Raw genomic sequence first — 12,263 nt, 5'->3', positions numbered from 1 at the left:
CCACGCCTCAACCGGCTTGCCCAGCGCCCATGTCTCGGCCGGTTTGCCCAGGTGGGACGCCGGGTGGCGCCCCTAGTGGGGGGGTACTGTCACGTCTGCTCCCGCTCTTCCCTCCCCCTGGCGCTTGAGGGCGCCAGAATGCCTTGCATTACTCACTCCTGCCATCCATCACGTACACCTGCCTTTCCTTGTCACGCGCATCAGCGTTATTGGACTCACCTGGACTCTATTATCACCTGTTCATTTCCTCCCCTATATGTGTCAGTTCCCCAGCTCTGTTCCCTGCTTCTGCATTGATTGTTTTTTCTGTTTGCTAAGCTGTTTATGTCTCGTTCTATGTCCGTTATTTTATTAAATGTTACTCCCCGTACCTGCTTCGTCTCTCCAGCGTCATCCTTGTGATAGATCGTGACAGACTGTGGCTATGTCTTCATATGTTTAGGTTAACACAAAGTAATTACCATCCTTTTTGCTTATTAATTCAGATTAGACTAATCCATACTGTGCACTGTCCAAATTGGTGCCTCCCTGTGACACATTATGAAGACTGTGCCCTACAGCAGGTGGTGCATCTAACCCATTGTCTTGACTGTAGCAGTAGCCTGAACAGTACTGTAAATACAGGTAGAACAGGTATCCCCTTCAGGGGGTATAGCTCACTGTTGTTGCTGCTGTTATGTCAATCTGTGCTTCAGAACTATGTACATGTACAGTGCTGTTACTATAGATGTGCTGTTCTTACCTGTTACGATGGCAACAATGGTAACGACAACCAAAGCAATAACAGCACCGATATTGAAAGGCTCTGAAATGAAAACACATTTGGTATTGATACTTTGACAGGAGTTGATCAGGAATTCAACATAGTGCCGCACTCAAAATGTCCTACAACACTAGCAGTGTGTCACAACTTCCGCCGAAGTTGGTCCCTCTCCTTGTTCGGGCGGCGTTCGGCGGTCGACGTCACCGGCTTTCTTGTCGCCACCGATCCATGTTTCATTTCCGTTTGGTTTTGTCTTCATTATACACACCTTATTTCTATTCCATTAATTATGTTCCTTATTTAACCCTCTGGCTTCCCTCTCTGTTTTGTGCGTTATTGTTTGTCATGTGGGTTCTTGTTGTTCGTGCTTTTGTTGATTGTATACGTTCCTTGTTGGAATCTTACCTTTTGAGTAAATCTTGGATTATTACTCAGAACTGTGTCCTGCGCCTGACTCTGCATTTATTCAATTTTACCAACGGCCTCACACAGTGTTACTAACATATCAATACATAAGACTGTAACACACTTATGAGTGTCCACTCACCTGGACCAAACACCTCTCCAACTGGCTCACTGACTTCCCCTTTCCCACTAACATTATTCTTCAGCTTGCAGATGTACTTGTAGCCATTGTTTGATTTGCCAGTGTTGCTCTTAGAGACAATCAGCTGTTTGTCTAAGACCTTCCATGCCCCCTCCCCCACTTTCCAGCTGTAGGTGACTGGTTCAGCATCAGTGGTGTCACCTTCACAGGTCAGAGTGCAGGAGGTTTTGTCTGGGTTACAGGAAGAAGTGATTGTGGGTTTGGGGACTGCCTCTGTAAATAGAGGAAAGAAACAGGAATAATTTAGGAAAATGCTTGTGAGGCACTCCAATACATAACCTGCTGTTTCCACATGACCACACACTAGCAGTGTTACTGACATATCAATACATAAGATTGTAACACACTTATGAGGCGGCAGGGTAGCATAGCGGTTAGAGTGTTGGACTAGGAACTGAAAGGTTGCAAGGTCGAATCCCTGAGCTGACAAGGTAAAAATCTGTCGTTCTGCCCCTGAACAAGGCAGTTAACCCACTGTTCCTAGGCTGTCATTGAAAATAAGAATTTGTTCTTAACTGACTTGCCTAGTTAAATATATGAGTGTCCACTCACCTGGACCAAACACCTGTCCAACTGGCTCACTGACTTCCTCACTAACAGCATTCTTCAGCTTGCAGGTGTACTGGTAACCATTGGCTAATTTGCCACTGTCGCTCTTAGAGACAATCAGCTGTTTTCCTATGACCTTCCACTCCCCCTCCCCCACTTTCCAGCTGTAGGTGACTGGTTCAGCATCAGTGGTGTCGCCTTCACAGATCAGAGTGCAGGAGGTTTTGTCTGGGTTACAGGAAGAAGTGATTGTGGGTTTGGGGACTGCCTCTGTAAATGGAGGAAAGAAACAGGAATAATTTAGGAAAATGCTTGTGAGGCAATGCACAACCTGCTGTTTCTACATAACTGCAACACAACTGTTGTGTTATATAGACTGGGTTACAGAAATAAGTGACTGTGGGTTTTGTGACTGGCTCTGTAAATAGAGGAAAGAAACAGGAATAATTTAGGAAAATGCTTGTGAGGCACTCCAATACATAACCTGCTGTTTCCACATGACCACACACTAGAAGTGTTACTGACATATCAATACATAAGATTGTAACACACTTATGAGGCGGCAGGGTAGCATAGCGGTTAGAGTGTTGGACTAGGAACCGAAAGGTTGCGAGGTCGAATCCCTGAGCTGACAAGGTAAAAATCTGTCGTTCTGCCCCTGAACAAGGCAGTTAACCCACTGTTCCTAGGCTGTCATTGAAAATAAGAATTTGTTCTTAACTGACTTGCCTAGTTAAATAAAGGATGAAATATATGAGTGTCCACTCACCTGGACCAAACACCTCTCCAACTGGCTCACTGACTTCCTCACTAACAGTATTATTCAGCTTGCAGGTGTATTTGTAACCATTGGCTAATTTGCCACTGTCGCTCTTAGAAACAATCATCTGTTTGTCTACAACATCCGATGCTCTCTCTCCCACTTTCCAGCTGTAGGTGACTGGTTCAGCATCAGTGGTGTTGCCTTCACAGGTCAGAGTGCAGGAGGTTTTGTTGGCGTTACAGGAAGAAGTGATTGTGGGTTTGGGGACTGCCTCTGTAAATAGAGGAAAGAAACAGGAATCATTTGGGAAAATGCTTGTGAGGCACTACATAACCTGCTGTTTCTACATGACCACGCACACACATACACAGACACAGATAGAAACACTTACTGATAACAGATAGTTTATATGTCTTGTCAAGCAGTTTGCTGTTGAACTCCACAGAATAAACTCCACTGTCTGTTTTCATCAATCCACTGATTCTCAGCTCTCCAGTAGTCTGGTTCAGGGTTGTACGCTCTTTGAAGGCTTCATAGATGTCCAGACCACCAAAATCCTTGTCCCACTCTGCCACCTTGTCCTTCCCATGCTTCCATACGATGCTTGTGATGGAGTCAGGCACTGTGGATTTGTCCGGTGTCAACACCAGCTCACCTTCCACTTGATGATAAAGATCCTCTGGAGAAACAGACATTTCATACATGTATCAGAGTATCAATGTATCCAGGGTAATACAGTATGGTTAGGGTATAAATATGTAGTCCTAACCCTATTGGCATTGAACTGACATTATTATCAACCTTTACTGTTTATATCTAGAATTCTGCTTGCTGGGTGTATCTGGTCTATGTAGTCTGGCCACTTTGACTAGTATGTCCCCCTCACCACCACCACTGGAGCAGAAATGTATCTAGACTACACTACAGATTAAAAAGTCTTTGTCTACACCCTGTTCACTATCATATCACTAGCTAGGTTTCCATCCAATCTGCGACAGATTTTCATGATATTATTCTAAAATCCGCATAAAACAATAATCACATTTTCCCACCAGAGACATGTTTCCATCAGACTGACTTTTTGATGATAAAAGTCTTTGAATGATGAGGTAGTGTACATAGCCCTCCATACCTCTCTGATTCAGAGGGGTTGGGTTAAATGCGGAAGACACATTTCAGTTGAATACATTCAGTTGTACAACTGACTAGGTATCCCCCTTCCCTTTCACTTTACAAAAAATAACTTTTGCAGATAAATTCCCATGTACCAAATGAAAAATACAAATTGAAATGGGTTCCATCGCATTTTCAACTATACTGATGGTTTGTCACAAATTGCTACGTTATATAGACTGTTGTGTTATATCGACTATTGTGCATTATATAGACTATTGTGCGTTATATAGACTGTTGTGCGGTATACAGACTGTTGCGGTATACCAACTGTTGCGGTATAAAGACTGTTGCGGTATAAAGACTGTTGCGGTATAAAGACTGTTGCGGTATAAAGACTGTTGCGGTATAAAGACTGTTGCGGTATAAAGACTGCTGTCTGTTGTGTTATATAGACTGCTGTGTTATATAGACTGTTGTGGGTTATATTTTTTATATTATTTCACCTTTATTTAACCAAGTAGGCCAGTTGAAAACAAGTTCTCATTTACAACTGCGACCTGGCCAAGATAAAGCAAAGCAGTGCGAAAAAAATCAACACAGAGTTACACATGGAATAAACAAACGTACAGTCAATAACACAATAGAAAAATCTGTATACAGTGTGTGCAAATAAAGCATGGAGGTAAGGCAATAAATAGGCCAATAGTGGCGAAGTAATTACAATTTAGCAATTTACACTGGAGTGATAGATGTGCAGATGAGGATGTGCAAGTAGAAATATTGGTGTGCAAAAGAGCAGAAAAAGAAAAAGAAATATGGGGATGAGATAGGTAGTTTGTTGGATGGGCTATTTACAGATGGGCTGTGTACAGCTGCAGCGATCGGTAAGCTGCTCTGACAGCTGACGCTTAAAGTTAGTGAGGGAGATATAAGTCTCCAACTTCATTGATTTTTGCAATTCGTTCCAGTCATAGGCAGCAGAGAACTGGAAGGAAAGGCGGCCAAAGAAGGTGTTGGCTTTGGGGATGACCAGTGAAATATACAGTGGGGAGAACAAGTATTTGATAGACTGCCGATTTTGCAGGTTTTCCTACTTACAAAGCATGCAGATGTCTGTAATTTTTATCATAGGTACACTTCAACTGTGCGAGACGGAATCTAAAACAAAAATCCAGAAAATCACATTGTATGATTTTTAAGTAATTAATTTGCATTTTATTGCATGACATAATTATTTGATACTGCAGTGTGAAAAGCAGAACTTAATATTTGGTACAGAAACCTTTGTTTGCAATTACAGAGATCATACGTTTCCTGTAGTTCTTGACCAGGTTTGCACACACTGCAGCAGGGATTTTGGCCCAATCCTCCAAACAGACCTTCTCCAGATCCTTCAGGTTTCGGGGATGTCGCTGGGCAATACGGACTTTCAGCTCCCTCCAAAGATTTTCTATTGGGTTCCGGTCTGGAGACTGGCTAGGCCACTCCAGGACCTTGAGATGCTTCTTACGGAGCCACTCCTTAGTTGCCCTGGCTGTGTGTTTCGGGTCGTTGTCATGCTGGAAGACCCAGCCACGACCCATCTTCAATGCTCTTACTGAGGGAAGGAGGTTGTTGGCCAAGATCTCGCGATACATGGCCCCATCCATCCTCCCCTCAATACGGTGCAGTCGTCCTGTCCCCTTTGCAGAAAAGCATCCCCAAAGAATGATGTTTCCACCTCCATGCTTCACGGTTGGGATGGTGTTCTTGGGTTGTACTCATCCTTCTTCTTCCTCCAAACACAGCGAGTGGAGTTTAGACCAAAAAGCTCTATTTTTGTCTCATTAGACCACATGACCTTCTCCCATTCCTCCTCTGGATCATCCAGATGGTCATTGGCAAACTTCAGACGGGCCTGGACATGCGTTGGCTTGAGCAGGGGGACCTTGCGTGCACTGCAGGATTTTAATCCATGACGGCGTAGTGTGTTACTAATGGTTTTCTTTGAGACTGTGGTCCCAGCTCTCTTCAGGTCATTGACCAGGTCCTGCCGTGTAGTTCTGGGCTGATCCCTCACCTTCCTCATGATCATTGATGCCCCACGAGGTGAGATCTTGCATGGAGCCCCAGACCGACGGTGATTGACCGTCATCTTGAACTTCTTCCATTTTCTAATAATTGCGCCAACAGTTGTTGCCTTCTCAACAAGCTGCTTGCCTATTGTCCTGTAGCCCATCCCAGCCTTGTGCAGGTCTACAATTTTATCCCTGATGTCCTTACACAGCTCTCTGGTCTTGGCCATTGTGGAGAGGTTGGAGTCTGTTTGATTGAGTGTGTGGACAGGTGTCTTTTATACAGGTAACGGGTTCAAACAGGTGCAGTTAATACAGGTAATGAGTGGAGAACAGGAGGGCTTCTTAAAGAAAAACGAACAGGTCTGTGAGAGACGGAATTCTTACTGGTTGGTAGGTGATCAAATACTTATGTCATGCAATAAAATGCTAATTAATTACTTAAAAATCATACAATGTGATTTTCTGGATTTTTGTTTTAGATTCCGTCTCTCACAGTTGAAGTGTACCTATGATAAAAAATTACAGACATCTACATGCTTTGTAAGTAAGAAACACTGCCGATTTTGCAGGTTATCAAATACTTGTTCTCCCCACTGTACGTGCTGAAGCACGTTCTACGGGTGGGTGCTGCTATGGTGAGCAGTGAGCTGAGATAAGGTGGAGCTTTACCTAGCAAAGACCTATAGATGACCTGGAGCCAGTGGGTTTGGCAACGAATATGTAGCGAGGACCAGCCAACGAGAGCATACAGGTCGCAGTGGTGGGTAATATATGGGGCTTTGGTGACAAAACGGATTGCACTGTGATAGACTGCATCCAATTTGCTGAGTAGAGTGTTGGAGGCTATTTTGTAAATTACATCGCCAAAGTCAAGGATCAGTAGGATAGTCAGTTTTACGAGGGTATGTTTGGCAGCATGAGTGAAGGAGGCTTTGTTGCGAAATAGGAAGCAAATTCTAGATTTAACTTTGGATTGGAGATGCTTAATGTGAGTCTGGAAGGAGAGTTTACAGTCTTTTTATTTATTTATTTTACCTTTATTTAACTAGGCAAGTCGGTTAAGAACAAATTCTTATTTTTCAATGATGGCCTAGGAACAGTGGGTTAACTGCCTTGTTCAGGGGCAGAACGACAGCCAGACACCTAGGTATTTATAGTTGTCCACATATTCTAAGTCAGAACCGTCCAAAGTAGTGATGCTAGTCGGGCGGGCAAGTGCGGGCAGCGATCGGTTGAAGAGCATGCATTTCATTTTACTTGCATTTAAGAGCAGTTGGAGGCCACGGAAGGAGTGTTGTATGGATTTGAAGCTCGTTTGGAGGTTTGTTAACAGTGTCCAAAGAAGGGCCAGATGTATACATAATGGTGTCGTCTGCGTAGAGGTGGATCAAAGAATCAAGAGCAATATCATTGATATATTCAGAGAAAAGAGTTGGCTGCGGGGGGTGCAGAGCTGTTGACCAGGTTTGGGGTAGCCAGGTGGAACTAGGAAACACTGTCACCACGGATAAATCCACGATAATCGAGAATTTTAATAAGCATTTCTCTACGGCTGGCCATGCTTATTAAAATTATCGATTATCGTGGATTTATCCGTGGTGACAGTGTTTCCTAGTTTCAGTGCAGTGGGCAGCTGGGAGGAGGTACTCTTATTCTCCATGGACTTTACAGTGTCCCAGAACCTTGTGGTATTAGTGCTGCAGGATGCAAATTTCTGTTATAGACTGCTGTGCTTTATAGACTGCTATGTTATATAGACTATTGTGCATTATATAGACTGCTGCGTTATATAGACTGCTGCGTTATATAGACTGCTGCGTTATATAGACTGTTGTGCGTTATATAGACTGTTGTGCGTTATATAGACTGCTGCGTTATATAGACCGCTGTATTATATAGGCTGTTATCTGTTGTGTTATATAGAGTAGACTGCTGCGTTATATAGACTGTTGCGTTATATAGACCGCTGTATTATATAGGCTGTTATCTGTTGTGTTATATAGAGTAGACTGCTGCGTTATATAGACTGTTGCGTTATATAGACCGCTGTATTATATAGGCTGTTATCTGTTGTGTTATATAGAGTAGACTGCTGCGTTATATAGACTGCTGCGTTATATAGACTGTTGTGCGTTATATAGACTGCTGCGTTATATAGACCGCTGTATTATATAGGCTGTTATCTGTTGTGTTATATAGAGTAGACTGCTGCGTTATATAGACTGTTGCGTTATATAGACTGTATTATAGACTGTTGTGTTACATAGTAAATGTTCCCAATCTGGTCTTGACACATGTGCTCTAGCAAACAGCTACAGTGGGGCTAAACTATCTACATTATGACATTATTATGGATAAGAGCGATTATTATTTTTATTAGTCAAACGGCAGCAAAGCATCGATCGTCATGTCACCAAAATAAGAATGTCAATATTTATTGGAAAGGAGAATCAAACTCATAACCTTGCACTTTCACCACCCTGTGAAGTTCACCATCATTTATTTCATCTGTAGCCTAATAAACTGCATACAGTACCTTCCCGAGTCATAATGGGAGGAACACACAACATATTATCACGTGACTCCAAGTTTACTTCGATATGATGGTTATTATATCAATATTTGTGCATAAAGGAGGGAAGGTGTTATGGGGGCCTGCCCTCCCTACCATACCTCCTTGCCTTCTCCTCTAAATAAAATATTTAAATATTGATCATTTATTTGACCGAGACGCACGCACGCCGACAGAAAGAATCATCAATCTCAGACAAAGCGTCAGAGTGAGCGAAACAGCGCACCTCTGTTTCTGTATGTGTAGATCATGTATCTGATGCTGTCTGGACAAAAGGAGTAAGGCATGTCATACTTTTTCTGGACAGACAGTATCAGATACATGGGCTACATATAGTAAGACAAAGGGGCGCTGTTTCGCTCGCTAGTTTCAGCAGAGAGGAAGAGGCTGAGCAAGAGGGTTCACTCTCACCAAAATCTGTCCTGAATAAGCCCGCAGTCTCCTGACAATTCTTGCACATTCATTGTTACATTGTGTGAATTGTTTGCCCTTTTGACTTTTGATCTTGATCAATACCCCATTTAAAGTGAAAGGAAAGGGGGGTACCTAGTCAGTTGTACAACTGAATTTATTCTACTGAAATGTATCTTCTGCATTTAACCCAACCCAGATTGACAAAACTCATAATGGTTATGAAATAAACCAAAACTTGTTTCTCAAAAGTGTAGCAGGTTCTGAATTCTGCAAACAACGTTTCCACTCTGAGAATAGTATATGACTCTAATTAATACGTGCATTAACAGTCATTAATGTAACCAAATGACGAGGGATTAACTAGGCCTAGGACTACAGATGACATATGTAATGGGGAAGTGATTAATAAAATATACAATCAAAGGGCAAACAAGTCACACAATGAAACAATGAAGGGCAAGAATTGGTAGGAGACAGCTGAGTGCATTCTGGAGAGAGACACACCATATCTTCGCCACACACCCCTTCTCTTCTTGTTGCAACATAAACATTATACACACATTACCTTCACACATATTTTAGATGCTTTTCACTGACAGGCACAACTCAATCAGATCACATTTTTTGTTACATTGAACCTTTATTTAACTAGGCAAGTCAGTTAAGAACAAATTCTTATTTACAAAGACGGCCTACTGGGGAACAATGGGTTAACTGCCTTTTTCAAGGGTGGAACAACAGATTTTTTTTCTTGTCAGCTCGGGGATTCAATCCAGCAACCTTTCGGTTATTGGCCCAACGCTCTAACCACTAGGCTACCTGCCACCCCAGACAAATTGCCACGCCCGCTGCCCAAATTGTGGGATTCCAAAATAGGCATACACTAATTCACTTGTGATTTTAAAACAATCTACAGCTATTTTTTTAAAGAAGCTAATGATCCTCTGTGGCTAAGTCATGCTCTCTGGTGAAGTATTTTAATGATCCTCTGTGGCTAAGTCATGCTCTCTGGTGAAGTATTTTAATGATCCTCTGTGGCTAAGTCATGCTCTCTGGTGAAGTATTTTAAGGATCCTCTGTGGCTAAGTCATGCTCTCTGGTGAAGTATTTTAAGGATCCTCTGTGGCTAAGTCATGCTCTCTGGTGAAGTATTTTAATGATCCTCTGTGGCTAAGTCCTGCTCTCTGGTTAAGTATTTTGAATGTTCTTATTTAGACAGGTGTAATTATATAACTGTGGCAAAACAATCTGTTCAGTCGTGTGATCAGGTGCCACAAAGAGGGACTTTGGAAAATTAAAATTGCCTCAGAACAGGGCAGCATGATGGCTGGCCCTTAAATGTACACGGAGAGCTAACATTAATGATATGCATGTCAATCTCTCATGGCTCAAAGTGGAGGAGAGATTGAATTCATCAATACTTGCTTTTGTAAGAAGTGTTGACAAGCTGAATGCACTGAGCTGTCTGTTTAAACTACCAGCTCACAGCTCAGACAACCATGCATAACCCACAAGACATGCCACCAGAGGTCTCTTCACAATCCCCTAGTCCAGAACAGACTGTGGGAGGCGCACAGTACTACATAGAGCCATGACCACATGGTACTCTATTCCACATCAGGTAACTGGTACAAGTAGTAGAATCAGATTTTAAAAAACAGATAAAAATACCCCTTATGGAACAGCAGGTACAGTGAAGAGACACACACACAGGTACAGACACACACATACACACACAAATGTTAGCACACACACTCTACACAGATGTACATTGTAATATTGTTGTATGGTGGTATTATACATTTTGTATTGTAGATGTCTAGTGGTGTAATAATGTTATATGATGTACTGTTTTATCTTTGTTTTTTTGTGTAATGTAAGTGCCTTAATGTGTTTGGACCCCAGGAAGAGCTGCTGCTGCCTAGTAAATACTTTAGGGGAAGCCAGCCTCCTATATCTATCTAGCCTATGGATCTGATGCTGTCTGGACAGAAATAGTATAACATGCCATACTCTTTTGGTCCAGACAGAATCAGATACATTGTTTACACCTACAGAAACAGAGGGGCGCTGTTTCGCTCGCTCGGATTCTTTATCTGAGATTGATGGGTCTTTCTGTCGGCGAGCGTCTCAGTCAAATAAATGATCAATATTTCAATATGTTATTTGGATGGGCCCCCCTAAGGCTCGCTCATAACGCCGGGCCTGCCATGATCACGCAGACCCTTCTGTAGGTTTTTAGCCTTGGTTAGGCCAGGATTCAACATCTGATAACTTCCTGAAGTTGGCTCTGTGTGTAGCTAAACGGAAAATGAAGGGCGCGGTCCGTAACGTAACCCACTTAGACGTCGTTTAAAACCATTCTTCAATATGAAGAGCGTGTTTAGGCTATGTCCATCACTCCATAATGTCGTTTATGATTTCACATTGCCATCTTTCTTATTTTCTTTTATATGAATCCCACTCTGCAGTGTTCATAAGGCGCGTGATCTAACATATTGTATTGTTCATTGTTCACCCACTGTTCTTGATAATCAAATATTATGATGTGATGTTGTAGACTAGGCTATACAACTAGAACACAATAGCAAACAAGTAGCCTAACAAATATTAGGTAGGCCAAACGCTACGTTCGGCCCGCCAGTCGATTCAACTTACCTTTGGAGACCACCGTTCGCACCAGATAAAGCCAGAAGCACAATCTGATAAGCGTTAGTTTAGACATCTTTGTTAGTTCGTTCGTTTATTTATATAATAAATAAAAGTAAGTTCAAATGAGATATGCTAAAACACTGTGAGGTTCATAAGCTAGCCTACCGAGGCTGTGAAAGTGAAAGTAAAATGTGGATTTTAGTTCCTCCCTCTTCCTTCCTCTGAAGTCATGACCACTTGGTTGAAAATAACGTTCCATTTGACTTGTAAATCATGTTTAATAGCTGAAATACAATCACACTGTATACCAACACATTGCATTATGTTGATATGCTATAATTACTATAATCTAACCACGTCTGGAATATTCCTTGCCCATACCTGGTCTTTAGCTGTGTGTATAATTGGCTACAATGTACAGAATTATATAATTTACAATTGATAGGATCACTGTGCTATAATGTAACAAACGTTGTCAATACTGTAATATTCAAAGTTAACTTAATAACTATAGTTCATTTAATGTTCCTCCTGTCCACTGAGTCTGAGGGCTTTTGATTCACCAGCCTATAACCATTGACCTATAGGCCTACTGTATGAGACATACACACAAACATTCACACAGACATATTTTCCTCAAAATATAATACATGTTTCCCATCTTGTTGTATGGATCAACATCTCATTATAATTCACATTATTCAAAGTTTATAAAAATGATAGTAGCCTAGGCTAAACATGACAGCACATACAGGATAATAACATGATAC

General features: G+C 41.9%; 1 protein-coding gene across 8 annotated transcripts in view; it reads right to left on the bottom strand.

The window, feature by feature from the left end:
- Positions 1-11,711, bottom strand: part of LOC139532422 (cell adhesion molecule CEACAM5-like) — a 30,814-nt gene extending 19,103 nt beyond the window's left edge. For 4 of the 8 annotated variants that reach the window (XR_011666568.1, XR_011666567.1, XR_011666566.1 and 1 more), the window contains exons 1-6: positions 11,500-11,706; positions 3,074-3,361; positions 2,689-2,955; positions 1,923-2,189; positions 1,311-1,583; positions 743-805 (exon numbers count right to left, since the gene is read on the bottom strand). Coding sequence is in view for 5 of the 8 variants with exons in the window: in XM_071329978.1 (XP_071186079.1) it covers positions 743-805; positions 1,311-1,583; positions 1,923-2,189; positions 2,689-2,955; positions 3,074-3,361; positions 11,500-11,566 (1,225 nt within the window). In the remaining 3 variants the exon portion in view is untranslated. Of the gene's footprint in view, positions 1-742; positions 806-1,310; positions 1,584-1,922; positions 2,190-2,688; positions 2,956-3,073; positions 3,362-11,499 lie in introns of all 8 variants that reach the window. The other 4 variants (XM_071329977.1, XM_071329979.1, XM_071329982.1 and 1 more) reach the window with 3 other exon arrangements.
- Positions 11,712-12,263: the final 552 nt, after the last annotated feature.

Source organism: Salvelinus alpinus, chromosome 10, assembly GCF_045679555.1.
Source record: "Salvelinus alpinus chromosome 10, SLU_Salpinus.1, whole genome shotgun sequence".
NCBI lineage: Eukaryota > Metazoa > Chordata > Actinopteri > Salmoniformes > Salmonidae > Salvelinus > Salvelinus alpinus.
This window is presented reverse-complemented; position numbering and strand designations above follow the sequence as displayed.